The sequence below is a fragment of the Haliotis asinina genome, chromosome 9 (genome assembly GCF_037392515.1).
Source record: "Haliotis asinina isolate JCU_RB_2024 chromosome 9, JCU_Hal_asi_v2, whole genome shotgun sequence".
NCBI lineage: Eukaryota > Metazoa > Mollusca > Gastropoda > Lepetellida > Haliotidae > Haliotis > Haliotis asinina.
Genome location: NC_090288.1, coordinates 5538032 through 5559347, shown reverse-complemented (window position 1 = coordinate 5559347; position 21316 = coordinate 5538032). Strand labels below are relative to the sequence as shown.

Sequence of the window (21316 nt, the reverse complement as noted above, 5' to 3'; positions counted from 1 at the left end):
TGGTACAACAATTGGTCCCACTCTGGAAGCCGATTATTTGAAACGTCTCTCGACACAACATATTCTTTGTTGGAGATAGACGTAGGGGGTGAGATAAGGCGTCTGCCATGAAGATGCAGGCTCCTGGTATGTGAGATACTTTTATTTGGAGGATCAGACTCGACCACGTCGAAGGGTAGAAACGACAAGTGTAGTAGAGGTCGAGGCCTCCTTGACCCTTGTTACCTAGAGGGCTACTATTGAGTTGACCGTATGGATCATCAGTAGCTTGTCTCTCGGTGCTGTCAACCAACAATAGACATGCATCACCGCTTTATCTTCAACCGGGTGATGTGAAGAGATAGAGCTCCACTCCCCCAGAATCCTGCTGCAACCTCCTTGACTAGATAGGCACTCAATCCTGGTAGAGACGTGTCAACCTAAAGATGGTTGTTGAATGACGGCTCTAATATGCAAGTTCCAAACATTGACCAGCGAGTCTACTACCACTGGTGGGGAGTCAAGACGTCCAATGTCGTAAACCTGTCTTGAAATCATGATCAAGAAAACGCTGTCATAGACGTAAGAGTAGATGTCTACGTCTGATCATATCCTAAGGTGACGTGAGCAAATCGAGTAGACATTATCACTGACATAGTGATAACGGACAGAGTACAGCTTGCTTTTAACATCGCCTTGAACTTCGACCCCCGAATCTGAGACGGCGATGTGATGAATCAAATCCCGCGGAGTTAGTTGAAGCTGACTTAACAGCCTGATAATGAAGTACAACTCTCTCAAGATAAGCTTGTATGCCATAAAAATGCGTCATTCTTCGACTTCAGAACAACCACGCTGTACATTATGAATGTGTTGACATTTCAAGAAGTCTACTTATAACTGGCCGTCTGTCCGATCAGAAACTGCCATACATCGCTGCACGCCTCCTGATAAGCAGCGTTGAGACTACTGTTAGAGGATTTCTATGCCGACTAGAGAAATCCAATGCCGCTGTAGACTGCTAGTCTAGAGTGTAAACGACATCTTTCCATTGTAAAATGACTGTAAGTCACTGCAGACAACTTCCTTACACTAGAATCATAACAACACATTCTGCGCAGGGCGTTGTCCCTCGATGACCAATCAAATTGTAGATGTAACGACCCTGGGATCCTTTGCAGGGCGTTGTCTCTCGGGCACCAATCAAAATGTAGACGTGACGTCATCGGTGTAGCAGGTAACTGATCATCATGAAATCTTGTAAACGGTGATACCCTGCTAGCCTATAGGCTTGACCGTAACCATGCTGTTTGCGAGCACGTGTCCAAATGAGTAAAGCGCGCGAAAACCCTTCCGCCGCTTGAAACTGACGTAGACAAATTGTTTTTCAGATAGATGTGTTGGAATTTTCCCCGAAGATAAATGCCGTCCTCTCTTGTAATAAGAGGTGTAGTTAGGCGTGTCACTTTGTTGTTGTCTCGAAAAATCTTCGTGACGAAATGAGTAAAGCACGTGAAAGAAAACTTTCTCCGCTTGAAGTATATGTAGACAAATTGTAACGTAAGGATCTACGGGGATGCGACCAGTCCCTCCCACCTACCGGTGTAGGAATATCTGGTACGGTGATCGATCCTCGAGGCGTTGTCTTCAGACAAGTCCATCGCCGCCGCCGAGGTAGCTGACGCCAGCGCAGACAACGGCTTAAGCATCCGCTTGAGTTCAGTCTCAATGGTCACCTGCTTAGAATCCTGCACTCTATGAGAGAGCCGCGAGGAACCCAATAACCGCTACAGAGATACAACCAAGACAGCCATGCTGCCCGCGAAAACCAGGCTGTCTATCTTGTAATCTGACTTCCTCGACTTACACGCTTAGAAATTCGGATTAGTTGACAATTTCGCATAGACCGCATGTAATACAACCATGGCGTCCGCCACATAGGATGAGGCGGGATGAGTAGTTCCGGTGATAAATGAATTGCTGCAGGGTTGCTGGAATCAGCCGAAGGCGAAGGGCAGTCCGGTAACCTGTCAGCAATCCACTCGACGACGACTGATAAGGGTAGTCAAGTGCCATCACCATCTCCGTCGCCTCCTACTTCCTCGTCGAAGTCCGGGCAAAAACCTCCCAGGACATGGAATTCGAATCACGCCGCAGTGTAAGAGACGGAGTCGATGCATGAGCAGTAGATTCCTTGGACGGGATCCAAGGTGGTTCCGGTGACCGCAAACGCCGAGTTCTAGAGGAACGTCGAGGTGATATGGACTGGGAGAGCAAGTAACATCTTCACCTGGTAGTAAAGCGAGAGTCCACATTCAAAGGGCGTCGGGACCGAGGGGACCGAGAACTCCGACAAAGACTACTGTGGAGGGTACAGGATCACCGACTCCCAGGGAACCTGGAGCGCGATCTGCGCCGAGAGCTCTCTGCCTCCAAGCGCCGAGCGCGCGCTTCATCCAACTGTCGTTGCAAAACCTCTTCCCTGGACAACGTATGCAACACCCTGGGTATACGGTAAGACGCAGGTGCTGGTGCTGGCACAGGGTCCGGCGTCGGTGCTGGTGTCGGGACAGGCGCTGACGTAGACATAGACGCTGGCGTAGGCATAGGTACTGGCGCAGGCATAGGCACTGGCGTAAGCGCTGGCGCAGGCACAGGCGCTGGCGTAAGCGCCGGCGTAGGCTTAGGCGCTGGCGCAGACATAGGTGCTGGCGTAAGCACAGGCGCTGGTGTCGGCATAGGCGCTGGTGTCGAGACAGACGCTGGCATCGCAGCAGCACCGGGCGTGAGGAGGGAGCGCAGAAACCTCTGGACCTCCGGATGAGACAAGCCTCCGGACGAAAACAGATCCACGATGGAATCCGAGCGAGGTGGTTCCGGGGACAAACGTACAGGCGTCATGGACGAACGCCCCATCCCAGGCGTCGGCACAGGCGCTGAAGGCGGTTGTAAGTCAGGGTCGTCCGGCAGAGATCCCAACGACGACGCTGGAGACGACAACCTTCTCTTCCGCTGTGAAAAATGCTTCCTCTTAGCCGCAAAAGAAGCCTTGAAACCAGCAACCAACAACGCCTCGCAGCACTGGCAGCGTCCGTCAAAAGAGCAGGCCAGAGACGCACAATCCGGGCACCAAGGGTGGGGGAATTCGCCGATTCCTGCCCCTAGCAGACGGTGCTAAACTGGCGAGACATACACAGTTAAGTGCAACATACAAAACAAAACAATGCGTTGAAACCAACGCTAGGCGGTAGAAAAAACACCCCTATACCAGAAATGCAGCACCAACGCACCCCCACTATAAAGTAGGCACGCCCGTAAGCTCGTGACAGCGAAGGGCAAACAACCAAAAGGGTTGCCTGCGTACATCGCAACGTGGCACGAAAAAACATATAAATGCAGTGAAACCTGGCAAAAATACTAATCGACATGGAAAACCACATGGAGGGAGAAAACCAGCAAGATATAATACCCCCACGGACGCCATGCCGCACTCACACACGACGCGGGCGAACCCACCCCGAAGTGAGAGAAAAAACAACACGAGGTAGCAAAGTAAGTGCAGTTAAAAGATAACTTACCTTAACACGCACACCTAAGGGATACAAACCATACCTACCCGTGAGGAAACAACTTTATTGAACCACAAAGTAGGTAAACTAAGCGAAACAAAAACGTCCGAACAGACGAACGCTAGAAGTAAAAGTGAATTTTGGATTGTTCGCGCTTGCGCGAGTGGGGAGATCACGTCACTTCCGTGACTACATTCGTAGATTACATGAGGTAGCCATCTAGGGAATGGCGAATCAACGACTGTCTGATCTCTTCTAGCGAAGCTTGAGGTAATATGCATAAGACCTATGGTAAGGTAAGTTAAAAATACTATAATGAGTAAAAAAATCTTAGGTCCCAAATATTCAACAGATGCAGTCATCAGAAATACATGAGGATATTTACATGGTTTGAAAATTGAATTTTAAATCCATCCCTTGATTTCAAATGAAAATTGGCCAGTTACCATGACAACGAAATTATAACCCTTCCATACTTACCTTGTATCCAATGAGCTTTCCCTTCATGAACTTCTTGTTGTCGGGCACAGGGTTCCAGAAAACTACTAGTGAGGTGCTGTTGAAGCTGTCGGCGTAGACGCCACTGGGAGTGCCAACAGGTACTGAAAACACAAGGAGTGAGTGAGTGAGTGTTTAATGGCAGCTGATGAACTCTGAGAACATAAAGGGTTACTGTATCAATCACCACAGTTCAGGACTGGGATAATAATGTGTAATATTACTGTGGGTGTTCAAAACATATGTTAAAAACGAATGTCATGCAATCTACACTACGCCTTCATTCATAACAAGCATGAGGTGCACGTAGTTACATTCTAGGTGCACTGTATATACTTGAAACGGACACTCAAGGTACTGGAAAGGTACACTTTAGCTACTGACAGGTGCCCTCAAGGTACTGGAAAGGCACACTTTAGCTACTGACAGGTGCCCTCAAGGTACTGGAAAGGTACACTTTAGCTACTGACAGGTGCCCTCAAGGTACTGGAAAGGCACACTTTAGCTACTGACAGGTGCCCTCAAGGTACTGGAAAGGGACACTTTAGCTACTGACAGGTGCCCTCAAGGTACTGGAAAGGCACACTTTAGGTACTGACAGGTGCCCTCAAGGTACTGGAAAGGTACACTTTAGCTACTGACAGGTGCCCTCAAGGTACTGGAAAGGTACACTTTAGCTACTGACAGGTGCCCTCAAGGTACTGGAAAGGCACACTTTAGCTCTTGAAAGGTGCCCTCAAGGTACTGAAAGATACACTCAAGGTTTTGCAAAGGTACACATAACATTGCCAAGACACCCAACATTAGCTACTGCCATGAGGAGTCAGATAAATCACTGTAACCTCTGCAGGCAAACTACTTAAGGACTGATTTTCTATTTTTCTCAGAACAAAGCAACCCTTCTGTGCAACAAACTGGCATCTATTGCAAACACTGATACTCACAATCTTCAGCTGATCTGATGAGGGCAATGTGTGATCGGTTTCCACTGCCGAGTTCATTGAAAGCTTGAACCTGAACTTCATACTCAGTATAGAAATTTTCGAGTCCGACAAGAGTGACATAGCTTCCTGTGCTGGGGCCCAGTAATCTTCTCTGTGAAACATGCATTAGACTCTTTTAGTCTTCATGAAACAACAAACAACTTTCAACTTCAGCATACATCAGTGTGCATCAACTGACTGCCACACAAATGGCTGCAAACAATTTGTCCTGTGACTATGGTATCTTTACTAAATCCTTGGCCTCATTTCACAAAACTATTGTAGAGCTACAATTGTCAGCTACCTCCTACACTGTAACAGAGACTTACAACAGTCGCAGTGCTAGGATAGGTTTTTGAAACAAGAGTTTCCACACAGCAGTATTCCTTCTGTCAATTCATGCAAACCAGTGACAAAAACATGACTAATTATCCACAACTGACTGAAAATGGACACAGGTATCGCCTGGTACCTATTCATGTAAGCAGTCTTAATGCCAAGGCCATCCTTGGTCTATACTGGAACTGGGGAGCTATAATCATCGTAGTAAGATCTTGTGTAAGTGGGCCGGGCCTGACCAACCAAGATACATAACTGTTTTGAATCTATTATTGAACATCATCACATATCCTTGCCCAGATAAGGGAGCCATCTGCAGAGCTGTAGGCCAAAAGCAATGCCACAATATCAATGAAGACGATACAAACATACCGTTTCCCACTTGGATTCACTGCCACCGACTGGCTTCTTTCTCCAGAAGACATTGTAGCCAAGCTGCTGACCATTGTGATCCTCAAGAGGCAACGGCTGAAAGACGAAGTGGTCACCATGAACTAAATCCTGTCATAAACACACATCTATATGGATGTCAGAGAAACGTGCTCACTGTGATATTGTACTGATTTATCCACAGAGTTGACATATTAACCAACATAGTTAACTCAACATTTAGTCTTCAGATGAAACCTGTGTATGAGATGCAAAATGCCAACCAAATTAACTTTGAGAGTTTAGAATAGACAGAAACCAATAAGAAAGTTAATAATGAAAATAAAATGTTGATAAAAGTGAAAATGAGAACAAATTTTACAAAGGCGGGCACATTGGTGGTCTTCAAGTCATAGGTTAGCAAACCGACCTGTAATTTTCATGATAAAATTGAGCTTTTATACTTATCCTGACTCATGCATGCTTTGTTGCTCCATCTCTCATGAGTCAGGATAAGGAAAATTTTGTTTTTCTTGTGCTTTTCCATGTACCAGTACATGGATCTTCCATTACGGACTGGTGTTGTTTACTGCATACTGGGTTGGTATATATAATGCACATATATAATGAACAGCAAAAGAAAAGCAACCCTGGCTTTTTGTCAAGTGTTTAAATAGAAGACATAAACATGAATGCTAACTTTTATGAGATTTCATATTTTCGAAAATGGCTTTTCTTTTGCTGTTCGTGCATATTCATGCTATCTTCTCAAGAAAACAATGATCTAAGAATCAAAGAGAAGAAGCAGAACTAATGATGCATATCATAATAAAAATATAGTACACCATTACATTAGGTGATATAGATAATGAAAACAAATGGTAACTAAATATGAACATATTTGAATACTAGCACAGTGAAATACCATGTATGTCTTAAAATCAATGAAAAAAAATCTATCAGCAATTGACAGATATGCATGGCGCCACGTTGAATTTTGTTGAAACAAAAAGGCGAACTCACTCCTGGAAAAAGTATGACAATAATATTTGTTTCTGTGAATTACTCTTTCATTTATCCACAATTTCGAGGAAGCTTGCTGAGTGGGAAAAATGTTCATAACTTGTATACAGATCATACATAGCTTTAACTGAATGAAAACAGCTATATACAGCAACCAGTTTAATTACATGAACTCAACATCACGGGCTAATTCTTCCATTTCCAAAAAATCACTTATCTGCCTTTTGAACTCGCCCACAATGGCAGCTGGTTTGTTTACTTGGATCATTTAGTTACACCAATTAAGTTCTCATTGACTAATTTCGGCTTATCTATACAAGAATGCAGTTGTTTCAATCTCATGGGACCAAATTGCCTTCTCGAGTGTGTATTTCTTGCATATATTTATGAGAAGACATCGTGGAACCGGAAATGAAGTGATGATGACTAACAACGAATGGTACTTCGAATTACGCATAATATTTGAGACGCTACCATTTGACTCACTGGCATTTGACTGTATGTTAACTGACTGAGATGGCCTGATAGTTCTCTTACCTCCCATGTGATTGTGAGGTCACCGACCTTTCCACCTCCTCCCCCGACCTTCTCAGGTGCTTTTGTTGGCTTATCTGACGGAATCTGTATTGTTGCTATGGACAAATTATTAAAAGTTTTATAGTAGCTTCCAACTACAGTACTAAATAATTGGATACTTAATCCAAATATTTCACAGAACCCTGTAAAACAAAAAGTGAATCCATTTTCACATGGTTCAGACAGTTTTCAATCTCATGCAGCATAGCCAGGTAAGTTATTTTTTACGTTTACATACAATCGTGATAGATTAATCAGTATTAAAGGCTGAACCAACCTCTTTCCTTCATTTTCAGCATATCCCTAATCAAGCAAATGAAGCTCAAACCGTAGTGAAAGCAATTAGTACTTTTAGCTGCACATAAGAAAAGAAAAGAAAGTTGACCCCACTAGCACTGGATGGGTAATGGTGTATATAGATTTCAAACTCTTAAACATCAGATACTGTTATGACTAAGGGACACAACTCAGAATGGTGGATTGGAGCACCTAAAACTGGGCCTTCAGTTATCCACTGACTTACATTAGGCCACAGGGAGTACAACCATCTTGATCTTATTGTCTCCAAATGAAATGTCAAATATGTAGTGTGATTACTGTGATCATAATCATCAAATGTGGTTATTTAAGAAAATGGTACCCCTTTTGGGAATCAAATGCTGATCTTTGGAGTTATAAGGATAGCTTAAAACAACTAGACTACCTCAACCCCCAATACTGTAAATAGAAACTTACTAGTTGGGACACTTGGCAGACCAAGACCATATCTGTTCATGGCTCGAACTCGGAACTGATATCCTGCACCAGACTTCAGATTCATCAAGGTCGTCTGTCTCTTAGTTGGGTTGAGGTCATCCATAGCTTCAACTCTCGGGATGCCTGGAATGTGAGTGAGTGAGTGTAAAATGAACCTGCAGTTTTGATTTGGGCTGGCAATGAGAGTGCAGTTTGATCATACATGTGACTGGTATTATGTTGCCATGAAGCTGCAGTTTTAATCATGTGACCGAATTGCTATGACCCTGCAGTTTGATCACATGACTGGTATAGGCCATGCAGTTTGATCATGTGGCTTGGTTTACAATGATAACCCTGCAGTTTGATTACATGAATGAGTGGGCCATATTTATGCTTCAGTTTGATCATGGGAAACACCAAGCTATACTGGATCTCGCTTTTCACAGTATAACATCATTTCAATGCCAGGGTTGTGTACTTGAGACACGGCACAAATGTTAAAACGGTTAGTGCTTTAATTTTTGGAATGAATAAGAAATGTCTGATATACTTTGCGGTGATGTAGCTGTGCCGTAGAACCAGGACTATTTATTTAGGACTTACCTCGCGATCACAAAAATGAGAACTTTTTCAGACAATTAGACAAACCAATGAAACCTCAGTTTATACAATGTGGAAAAGGAGTTTTTCATATTACACAACATTTGAAATATTAATAGGCTATAGTCCCTTAGCTGAACCTAGCTCAGATAGAAAGTCTGACTCACGTTCTTTGAGAATCCTCCACTTGTTGTTGAAATTGGTTCTAAACTCCACATCATAGTACAGGACATCTGCTCCATGATCGTCACCATCAGTCCACATTATTTTAACTGTCCGAGGATTCGAACTGTCAGTGGCCTTTAAGTCCTGGTAGACACCAGCCGGCTCGCCAGGGGGTCCTGAAATAAAGATAGTATGGTACATAAGTTCTTTCATCCAGTGAGCGAGTTTACTTTTATGCCACTTATATTTAAGCAATATTACAGAAATTTGGTGAGATGAAGTGAGACAGTGCTGACAAGCCTAGACACATACTCAGGACAAACTGGCTTCCATATCCATAATCATCAGCTCTGCACAGCAGAGTGTGTGTTTCAGACTAGGTTGTGTGGGCCACCGTTAGGCATACACATATAGTTACAGACTGGTAATTCTTTCAAATGTAAGCAGAAAACATTTCTCAAACACACTGGTATCTGATAAGGTTTACATGAGGTTCAAAATCATCATAAATTCAATTTCAAACCACATTGTCCTACAGAAAAATGGCATACATAAGAACTGACTAATTAGAGATGTAGTGTACACTGAGGGTTGATTATAACAATCTCCATGACTTTTGGGGGAATAAAACCAAATACACCAGAATCTAAGCTGAAACATATCCAATTTCCAGACCCTTCCAGTATGATCATATTTATGAAACTGCACTATTAAAAACCAACATTTGAGGGGAAGGGGGATAACTCCTACTTACCCAGTACTTTGAGAGTAGCCTCAGCTGACACTGTGTCTAGTCCAGTAGCAGCGTTACATGTGTAATCCCCTGCATGGTAGAACTGGGCATTGATCACATACAAGTAGCCTTTTGTCAACCCTGAACCCTAGATGAACAAAAAAACCCAGGATTAATCAAGCCCTGATTCACAAAAAATTGCCTAGAATTCAGTGTAGGTGGATGAATAATTTCTAAAAATCATTTTAAGAATAATCTTGCTATTGATCATTATAATGAATTAATATATTTATTCATCATTATAATGAAAGAAAACAAACAAGTTTAACATAGCAAGATACTGAATTATAATTATGACTCTTTCACAGTGATTTTTCCAAAAATGTTTCCATTTATCTGTCACACAATTCATACAAAACAGTCAAAATCTGGATTTATTCCTGTAAACAGACATTTCTGAAGTTGTCAACCAAGTCAGCGAGTCTGACCATCTGATCCCATTAGTCGCCTCTGATGACAAGTAGGTCAGCTTTTGTGGCAAGCATGGGTTGCTGGAGACCTATTTTACTGCGGATCTTCACAGGTCCATTTTCAAAATGAGTGAGAGAGTTTTTTACGCAGTTTTTAGCAATATTCCAGCAATATCATGTCAGGGACATCCAAAATGGGTCCTACACATTGTGTTCATGTGCGAAATTGAATCCAAGTCTTCAGTGTGAAGGGTGGACACTTTAACTATTAGACTACCCAACCCCTCAAAGCTCCAAAAGCTCTTCTAGCCACGGATAACTTTACCTTAACCAGTAATCGAGATCACAACTTTGCAACTTGTTATGAAGAGTACTCGGATGGTACCGAAAATGCAATATTGTTCTCACCATTCTGTAGTAAGGATTATTGTCGACATCAATGAGATGATCATTAAACATCCAGGAGTACACCATGTCCATGTTCTGGCTGGCTGAAGCCTCACATTTCAGTGTGGCCGTGGAGTTGACATTCACATCCTCACTGGTCGGTCTCACGCTCATCACAGTTTGGGCTGCAAGATGATTTCAAACAATATTTCATAAATGAGCATAACTTATATGGAACACTGACTCTTTAAACAAAAGTCATAAGAAGGTGGGAAAACCCTCCTAGTATCCACATATTTGAAAGAAAAAAATCATCTGACAGTTACTTAAGGTCTGACAGTTTCTATGGAAATCATGAAAAATACAAATGCAAAAAGTCTGCGAACAGCAAAAGGCACTATCTTGGGATGTGTTAAATATCGCAAAGTCTTTTTAAAAGACACTGAATAGTTTTGCTTCATTAACGAAGCCCATTCAGACCTCCCATTTGGAGCTAAATCCAAATTGTTCCCCCAGATATTGTGAAAATAAAAATGCAAAATATCTGCAAGGAGCAAAAGGCACCACTTAAAGATCTGTCTGATATATCAAACAAGTTTTGTTGAATGATACTGTTTCTTAATTATGCTCCAGAAATGAAGCCCACCCCTCCCTTTTCAGACTGTGTCAAAATAAATCCATGTAAATTGAGAGAAATAAAAAAGTCTGTAAATAGCAAAATGCACCATTTTAAGTTCTTTTTGATATAGCTTCCAATTTTTCCTGCAAAATATACTAAGTCAAAATAGAAACTTAACATTCTTTCTTCAGGGCACTATAAAAGAACACGATATGATAAGATGGTTAAATTATTTGATTGCTGCAATCTGGGTGATGTACTTGATACAATGACAGTGCCACAATCAGTTCCATAAGGCTACACTGCCGTTCCAAAACATGGATATACAGAATGTCAAGTCACAAGAATAAAAATTCGACATTTCTCAGTTCAATATTGTGTATGGCTGCCCCGCGCATTCACCACTGCCAAACACTGTCTCCTCATTGACCGCCTGATGCTTGTGAACATGTTTTTGGTGATTCTGCACCATGGCTCTTGCAAGGCAGTGCCAAGTTCCTGCAAATTCTGAGGTTGGGTCCTAAGACCATGAAGTCTTTGCTCAAGTGCATCCCAAATGTGCTCTAGTGGATTTAGGTCAGGGGACCTCGATGGACAGTCCATGACGTTGATTCCAGTGTTTTGAAGGAAATTTCAAGTCAACATCACTGTGAGGTATGAGACCAAGCATTATTATGCTGGAACTGTACACCTGGGCCATGAGCCGCAATGAAAGGAATGAGTTCAGGGGTGAGCACCTGGTTGCGGTAAGCAGAAGCTGTGAGGTTTCCACCGATGACCAGAAATCGGGAACAACTGTTCCCATGGAATTCACCCCACACCATGCAACTTTGGGCATACTGTTCATGAGGTTGTCTCCAGACTCTATGGATGCCATCCGTGAATCTGAGGGTAAACCTGGATGCATCACTAAAGACGACTCGATTCTAGTCTCTCTGGATCCATCGGAGGTGACAATGGGCCCACAGCAGACGTTGACGCTGGTGAAACGTCAATATTGGCCCACACAATATGGACGTCAAGAATGGAGATTGGCAGCCTATAACCGATTTTGAATGGGCTGTGAGGACAGTTGACCTAAACATCCTAGCCCTGGTTCGTGTAGCCGGCAGAAATCTGTCATGTAGGTGACATAGGACTATTTGGCGATCTTCTGCTCATGAGTGGACAACCCGACCTTGGGCGATCAAAAGTGATGCCACTTTGTTGTAGACGACCATACCCAGTACGACGGCTGCATCCCATTGCTCTTGTGACATGATCTTCCCACTTGCAATATGCCAATAGCACGTTCACGTTGCACATTTGACAATCATGGCATTTAAAGTACCATTAGAACTGTGGTTTAAAACTGTTTTTTTCAATTCTTGAGGCCAATGCAAACATGTGCAAATGAAGAAAACTTTGATGCAAAGATCATGTGATTGACTGCATGTGCAAAAACCTGATGTGGTACTGTCATTTGCATGATAAATGGATGGGTTTGAGAGGGTTTTGCTAATGACTTTCTTGAGTTGAAAGATAGGGATCGCACTTCGGATACATAGATCACGGCAAAATAATTCATTATTTTTAAAAATTACTGTGAAGTTTCTTTCTTTACTCAGTATATGTTTTGTTTAATGAACATTTTGTTAGTCATACTCTGGAAATGAAATAATTACGTTCAGGCAAGGAGTTGACCATATCCCCTTGCAGTATATGCAGAGGAAGATAATAAATTATCACATCAACAACAAAACATCTAAATGTATGACTTACTGACGATAGCGAGCTCAGTGGAGTCTTCAGCTGATCCGACGGAATTTGTCACCTTGCAAGTGTAGCGTCCAGCATCAGCCATTCGCACTGATGTTATGTACAAGTTTCCATTCATCAACATTTTGAGGTTGCCAGAGTCACCTCCCTTTGTCAGACCAAGATTACGTCCACCCTTCAACCACTCATATTCCGGAGCAGGAGCAGCCTCGGGGTCACATATGATGGTGACATTGCCGCCCCTTGATGCTGAAATGCCCCGCTGTAGAGGATGCTTGGCAAATGAGGGAGCAAATTCTGAAATGTGGAAACTGACCTTAGAGTCTTTTTCAATTTCTCTGTTAAATTTTAGACCAAACAATTTTCATATAAATGGAAAAATCATACTCAGGAAAAAGATAGTGTTTAGTAAAAACCTTTGTGGGAAATGAACTGCCAGGTCCTAATACCAGTACTTCTCATTTTGTTCAAACGAAAGAAATTATGTGATTTTCAGAGGGTCACCAAACCCAGTGACAAGAATCACTGGGTCAACATTTACTATTGCTACTTCTAGACAGAACTTATGGATAAATGCTTACACTTCCACAACAGTTGTTTGTACATGCAGAGATGTCCTTCAATTTCCAACATATAAAGACACAAATACCACAAACATTCAACATTTCCAGCTGACACATAACCACCTGACAATGTCTTGATCCACAAACATCTCACAATAACTTTCATGCACCTGACAGTGCCATAAGAGACAATTCTATGTTTCTACCTCTACAAACACTAGGCCAGTGACTAAACAGAGTTCTATACCCACCAAGCACCCTGAGTTCAGCTGTACTGTACACAGTATTGTGTTGGTTTGTGGCGCCACACTGGTACATGCCGCTGTCCCTCTCTTGGTTCAAGCCCTGTATGGTGAGAGCGTTCCGGCGGATAGTTAAGTAGCCAGTTTGATTCCTCAGCGGTACCCCATCCTTGTACCACGTGTAAGTGGGTGTGGGTGTCCCTGCAGCCTCACAGTGCCATGTTAACTGTCCCCCCACGTCAGTGTGCTGGTTCCTCAGAGGATATGTGAAGTAGGGTTCGGCTGTGACGAGAAAATGAACAAAAAATATCAGCAATAAATAAATAAATCATGCAGATAATATCAATGTTAAAGTCAACTTTGACTGCTAAAGAACTTCTTCACAGTTGATAACAAAGCATTTTTGGAAATTTATGTTCCCGAGATGAACTTGCGTGAGAGAAACATGTAAGCTCCGGGTCACTATAAATTGCAGTCAGGAAATACTAGGGAATCTGCATAAAGTATTTTTGGGACAGATTCTCAACAGTTCTACTTTTACATCCATGCAGCTTGTTATGCAAAGACCACCACGATTTAGCTCAACCATTGATGAGCATGGCGTAAAACTAAACTCACTCACTGTTATGCAATAGAGTAGTATTCAAGAACAGGGGTTATGAATAAATGTATTATGCATCATTTGCATTGTGTCCAATACATATAGAGAACATCATACTTGTGCATTTGGATGTTTTGTATTGGGTGAGTGAGTTTAATTTTATGCCACACTCTGCAATATTCCAGCTATATGGGGGCAGTCTGTAAATAATCAAGTTTAGATCAGACAATCCAGTGATCAACAGCATGAGCATCGTTCTGCACAATCTGGAACCGATCACATATGTCAACTAAGTCAGTGAGCCTGACCATCCGATCTTGTTTAAGTCGCCTCTTACGACAAGCATAGTCGTCTCTTATGGCAAGCATGTTTTGCTGAAGGCCTATTCTACTACGACCCTTCACAGGTAGTTTTGCATTTTGTACAAGAAGATGTCATTGGAAGAGAGAAACTTCAAGTTTGAAGATTTGGATGTTTTGTATTGAACGACAAGATGTCATGGGCGAAGAGAAATGAGTTTCATTACAAAACATCCAAATGCATGGTATGATGCTCTGTATGAGTAGTATAAACAATGGGGTTCTCTGCTGTATGTATTATATACCCTCTTATCTTGCATTAATCTGTTACTTAATAACAAAAATCACAGCCGTTCAATACTGAATCTAGGGTGTAATGCAGAATTTGATCATCCATATTGCCACCAGTAACCTTAGCACTACCGCCAATGAGTGAGTGAGTTTACTTTTACACTGCATTTAACACTACCATACCACCTCATGATGATGAAGACAAGACAACAGATGATGCTATTTCCTGACTCACATTGAATTCTGAGTATATATGCCTTCTCGTCAGCTTCCTTTGTGGTGGAACTGTACACACGGCACTTGTAGACTCCCTGGTCCTCTGGCGCAACGTTGAGAATGGTGAGAACACGGTTGTGGTCGGAGTACCTCGCCCGTGACGGCATCTCCTTCCCCAATAAGCGGCTCCACTGGTATACCAAGGGCCCCCTGAAGTAAAGAATAAACACACTCAGTACAAGCAGCTTGAAACTGCAGAATCCTCTGCTCCACTGGTATACCAAGGGCCCCTTGAAGTAAAGAATAAACACACTCAGTACAAGCAGCTTGAAACTGCACAATCCTCAGGGAGCTGAGAACAAAATAACCCCATCAATGTTTTAACCACTGGGTTACCCTAACAATGAATCAAGTAAGTGCTTGTAGTGTTAGACCTGAATAAGAAAATCTGTGAATGATGCCATTTATTTAGAATATGTCAACATTAGGTGAGAGAAGAGGGAAACCCCAACAAAAAGTTTTGCTACCTTGATCACAAACCAAACAATCAGAAATCTCTATAGCAGGGCAAGAGAATATTTGTTAGTTGATGAACCCCATACATAAGCTAATTAACAGTGACTGAGGATGGACCAGTCAATCAGGTGACTGATCCTCTGCACATGTACAATGCACAGCTGTGAAGATCTGGGTTAGAATTGGTCTTCAGCAATTCATGCTTGAAGTAAGAGGTACCCAACCTGATTGTGGTCAGACTTGCTGACTTGGTTGACACATGTTATCGTATCCCAGTTGCTCATGCTGTTGATCACTGGATCTACACTTGATTATTCACAGACTGCCACAATATAGCTGGAATAATGCTGAGTGTGGAGTTAAACAACTAAACCATGACGACTAATCAACAGATTCACCTGACCAGACCATCCCATTAATATATTCATGTGAGCACTGTAGGTTTTTTTGGGCCCAAGTCAGCCCCAGAATCCTGGGAGTACTCACGTTCCGTAAGCAAAGCACTCCAGCTGTATGTCTTGTCCCTTCTTGGGCTGTGGCGGGTACACGGAGATGAAGTCATCCTGGATAATGGGTCGGTAGTTTCCTCCAGCTAAACAGATGACCAAGAATGAATGAATGAATGAATGAATGAATGAATGAATGAATGAATGAATGAATGAATGAATGAATGAATGAATGAATGAATGAAGTAGGGAGCTATCCGAGTATCAGTAAGACTGGATCATTACAATACAATTTGATCATGTGTATGGCTGAGCTATGACCTCACAGTATGATCACGTGAAGAACTAGGCTGTGATCCTGCACTTCACATGTGTGATTGACTCAACCATGATTAATCAAGTTGATCATTAAGAACAGAACCACTTCATGTGAAGACAATGAAATTGACTCAACCATGGTTATTCAAGTTGATCATTAAGAACAGAATTCAAGTTGATCATTAAGAACAGAACAACTTCCTGTGAAGACAATGAAATTGACTCAACCATGATTATTCAAATTGATCATTAAGAACAGAACCACTTCCTGTGAAATTCAAGTTGATCATTAAGAACAGAACCACTTCCTGTGAAATTCAAGTTGATCATTAAGAACAGAACCACTTCCTGTGAAGACAATGAAATTAGAAATGCCCAGATACACAAAAAAACAGAGATGACAAGCATAATTCCTGCATACGTAACACAAATATGCAGCAACTACAAAGTACAAGTCACCTAATAAGGCCACTTCAAAGCTGTGTCTAAAAACTATAAGAATGTTCTCTTGTATACCTACCTTTAGTAACCACATCAAGCAAAAAACCGAGACTGGATTTAGTTGGAGTCTGAGAGGAACCAATGTAATTGCTGGTCCTGTCACTACTTGTGAGAGAGACGATGCAGTGATATCTCCCTTCATCCATATCTGTCACCTCGGAGAAGTAAAGCTTGCCGTTGTTCGAGATGAAGATGTAGGACTGCAGACTTGGTCGGATGAAGTTGGCAACGTTGTTTTTATACCACTGATACTTGGCCGCTGCAAACAACCACAGCCTGGTGAGTACACTGCTTGTCTTACACCTTCCAGTGAATGTTCAATTTTCAGAATTTACTTCCTACTTTAATCATTTTTGTTGTTCTTTGAGGAATGATAGATCTCTCTCCACCTCCAACCTCAAATAAAATTAAAAACTTGCCCAAAAAGGAATAATTTCTTCTGTTACAAGCTTAAATATAGTGGTTCTGATGTTGATTTTGGAACCAGTAAGTTGTTGTATTCACTCCCTACAAATAACTTATCATGGCAAATAGGACAAAGTATGAGTAATTTCTAATGACAAGCTTGAGGGTCTAGGGGTCAAGAAAAACTGGACTTGGATGCAGCCAAATCTTGCTAAAGGATTTTCTTCTCAATTATTAACATACCAAAACAAAGCCAGACATAGTGTTTAACACAGAAACCAGCTGTGTGTGAGTGAGTTTGGTTTAAGGATGACCTTAGCAATATTCAAGCAATATCACTGAGGCTCTGGGGATGGAGGAAATGGAGTTCACTTATAGTGCCCATGTGAGGAATCAAACCAGGATCTTCGACATAACAAGCTAACGCTCTAACCACTAGGCTACCCAAATGCCCAGACACCACCAGAAATAATCAAAAGTATCAGTAAAATAGAGAATAAACTTTGACCTCATATCAATAAGATTGTCTCCCTTGTCAGGAAATGACCAGACCTTAGACAATATCATATATGTCTACTATCACAAAAGAAATTAGTGTGATGTCACATTTTGGTTTTTGAATCTGTGTTGCAGATACATCTGAAAGCAACAAACAGCATCACAGATGGTTAATTATTTACCTGGCTTCACTGTGATGGGAGGACAATTAAGCTGAGCACCCTCGTATTCATTGGTCACCGTCGGCGCCACACCAACATTGGAGAATTCTCCCAGATCTGAAGAATTCACGACACAACATAAGACAGACACATTAAAAGCACAATAAAGTTAGCTTCTGGTTGAATGCTGCAATTAATAATACACAACATACAATAAAGATACAAGTCTGGACCAGACAATCCACCGATTGCTCAATCAAGACAATCAGTTGGTCAGTTCTTATGATTGTCAAAGGCTGCTGGTAGTCAATTCTAAACTAGAATCTGCATGCAGATGATGCACAAAGTTTGAAATAAGATAACACTGAAAGGACCAAAGGACAGAATCAGTGGTGATACCTCTCCCTTTCTGTATATTCGAAACTCACTGTTGATGTCTTCAGAACTTCATTATAAGAAGAATTGAATATACTTATTGGCATCACAGGTTAATGCCTTTATAAACTTGATTATGAAACAAGATGAATTTTTTTATTGGCACCACAGGTTGATGCCTTCAGAACCTAATTATACTTCTACCATTCAGTAGTGGGCAGCTTTATAGCAGATCCTTAGGTACCCCCAAATCCTTAATTCATTGTCTCATGCATTATGAGTTAGTGGTATTATTTGGTTTCCTACTGCTACCAATATTCCAGCAATATTCCATCAGGGACATGGCTTCAGCAAAGTGACTGGTCACAAGTCTTTGCCTTGTAGCAGGATTGGGACAAGTCATTTCTTAAAACTTGGTTGCAACAAGTTTTGAGTTTCTGATGTTGCAACTATGTTGCAATCTATAAGTTGTTACTACAAGCTGAGATGTGATAACGCACACTTAGGGTTTTAAAGAGATGATGGCTGTCCAAGCTTAAGTCTCTAATGAGTAAATGTAAACTATTTTGCCAACATACCTCCAAAGGATAGCTGGGCAGTCTTGCTGAGAGCAACTCCGAGATAGTTCGATGCTTTGCACTGATAATAGCCCTCGTCACGAGTAGTTGGATTGTTGATCGTCAGTCGACCATTGGTCAGGGTGTAGCGACTGTCTGTCGAAGCATCCAGTGCGAAGGTTCGATTATCCACAAACCTATACCACTGGTACTTGGCGTCAGGGACCGCATGGGCAACACACTCCATGAACACAGCGGTAGTGGATCCCAGGATTGTTGTGTCGGATGGTTCAACAAGGAATCTTGGTCCACGAGGAATGTCATTGGGGTTTTCAGTGGTGAAACCATAGTCTGGAATAGCAAAAACAGTAAGCTACCAACCCCGCCAAACAATGCATACTTCATCAACACAGACAAGCAATTATTCTCACTTTGAATTATCATTCAAGCTTTCTCGGCTGCGGAGGAAAGAGGAGGAGGTGATAACAAGGTCAAAAGATGCAATGATCAAGGACATTCATTCATACTGTACTCTGATTATTTGTCTCCTTAAACTTGTAACAAACATTGTCATTACATGGGAAAGAATACAGTTCATATGATGATGTCATAATCTGTCATGTGACATCACTGGCCCCCTTTACCCCCATCACATCGGTCACATGACCAGTCCTGTTTGTCACTCTCTCCATAATTTCATAAGCCCGACACGAGAATTGCAAAGAATCCAAAGTGTCTGAGTGTGGTGGTAGGTAGGACTTGACATCATGAGTCAGGATAATTATAAAATATCAATTTTATTGAGAAAATTACAACTTTTCCGTATCCTGATTAATGCTCATTTGCTAAAGAAACTGATGGAATCAGTGGTGGGTCAAAACACGATAGATTCTGGAATCTCCTGGTGCTCTATCTCATGATGATTGGTGTTGAACCATGTACAATTGAAGTCCAGAGCATGTATTTCAGATATCTGTGCTGCCGTAGCTATGGCAAGTAGAAACAGCATAATGTTTGTGTCAACAGTTCGAAGGATGTCTGATCTAGAGGCTTGTAAGTGTCACTGGTGAAATGATGAAGTACAACATTCAAGCCCCAAACTGGTGACTTAAATTTGTAGTGCTGGTCTTCCAGCTTGAATGAGTGTAGTAGGGCAAGTAAAACCGTCACTTTCATCAGCTTGACCCCAGTTCTCCTGGTGGTGACAGGTGAGTGCCAGTAAGTAGGTCAATAGTGTACAACCTTTAAGTCCTCTAGTACGCCATAGGTGACATTAGTAGTCTGCTACTTGGGGATGTGTGACTTTCGTTGAAGTGAAGCCCTTCTGCATGGTGTATGTCTCAAATCGCATCCATTTATCATCGTTTAAGGATTGAGTAGATCTACGTACAACTAAGGTAACTGTCTTTTGTTGCTCTTGTGCCTTATCCTTGATGTTTCAAGGCTTTGATACAATCCATGTGTTGGAATGATGTCCGAGCGCTTGTTTGGTGTGCGGATGGACATGTAGGTTCTTCCATTCTGGGAGTCTCAGTGATGGTTGTCCTAGTAATTAGGCGTGATGAAAGTTAGTAGCAGCATCGTTGTCTATCTCATCTTTTTGATGACATCCAGTAGGAAGACTAGTAGTGAGAAAGCGTAATCATTCCTTCCTTCCCGTGAGATGATAGCAGCTGTTGTCCATGCAAACTGGAGATACAAATGTTGGTATCTGTTGAACCTGGTGGTAAATATGTCTATTTGGGGTGATCTGAATGTCTGACTGTTGAGTTTGAAAGGATTCTTGATGAATTCACTCTCCTGGAGTCATCATGGTTGTAGAGGACGTGATACAACATTTGGCATGATGATGCATGTACCTGGGATGTGGCATGCCTTTATGTAGAGATATAAGTCGTTGTGCCAAAGAGTTCAAAAATTAGCTGTATCAGCATGTAAGATCATGTTGAACCTTGTTTATTTATGTAGAAAGCTACTGTGCCATTGTCTGTGTGGACCATCAGTAGTTTGTTCCTCAATGCTGTTGTCCAGTGTCATACTGCGTTGATTACAATTTTCATCTCAAGGTGGTTGATATGCAGAGTGCGTTCATTGCTCGCCCAATTTCCTGCTGCAACCTTGTTGTCCAGGTTGGCACCCAAACCTTGTAGCGATGCTTCTACATAGAGATGACCGTTGCAGTTCAGCTCTGTCAAATAAGTCTCTGTGCAAAGTTGTGATGTGTGTAGTGGTAGTCTTCCCCTTTAGGTCAAATGCTGCGCTGACGTGAGTAGACTGAGAAGCACAAGAAATCCTCTGCAGTCCGTGATACCCTCACTAACATTCAGGATTGTCTCGAAGACATACAAATGAGCATGTGTATAGATTACTGAGCACAAACGCTCCAAACCTTCCGCCACATAATACTCACGTACGTAGACTGTCCTAGTGGTTGTGTTGGTGTTCTTCAAATGAAGATTATACCGTCATTATCTCATACATTCCCATGCTTCCTCATGTTGGTTCAGGTTGACTGTAGTAA

At 42.1% G+C, this 21316-nt stretch overlaps 1 protein-coding gene across 2 annotated transcripts in view; it reads right to left on the bottom strand.

The window, feature by feature from the left end:
- The window catches only part of LOC137295805 (contactin-like), a 50227-nt gene that overhangs the window by 8009 nt on the left and 20902 nt on the right, over positions 1-21316 (bottom strand). For both annotated transcript variants that reach the window (XM_067827359.1, XM_067827358.1), the window contains 15 exons: positions 18817-19146; positions 17885-17980; positions 16819-17058; positions 16021-16126; positions 15038-15228; positions 13621-13893; positions 12810-13103; positions 10451-10614; positions 9594-9720; positions 8842-9015; positions 8072-8215; positions 7298-7392; positions 5741-5836; positions 4991-5141; positions 4029-4150 (listed from right to left, as the gene is read on the bottom strand). In XM_067827359.1, the coding sequence (XP_067683460.1) occupies positions 4029-4150; positions 4991-5141; positions 5741-5836; positions 7298-7392; positions 8072-8215; positions 8842-9015; positions 9594-9720; positions 10451-10614; positions 12810-13103; positions 13621-13893; positions 15038-15228; positions 16021-16126; positions 16819-17058; positions 17885-17980; positions 18817-19146 (2603 nt within the window). The remainder of the gene's footprint in view (positions 1-4028; positions 4151-4990; positions 5142-5740; positions 5837-7297; positions 7393-8071; positions 8216-8841; positions 9016-9593; positions 9721-10450; positions 10615-12809; positions 13104-13620; positions 13894-15037; positions 15229-16020; positions 16127-16818; positions 17059-17884; positions 17981-18816; positions 19147-21316) is intronic.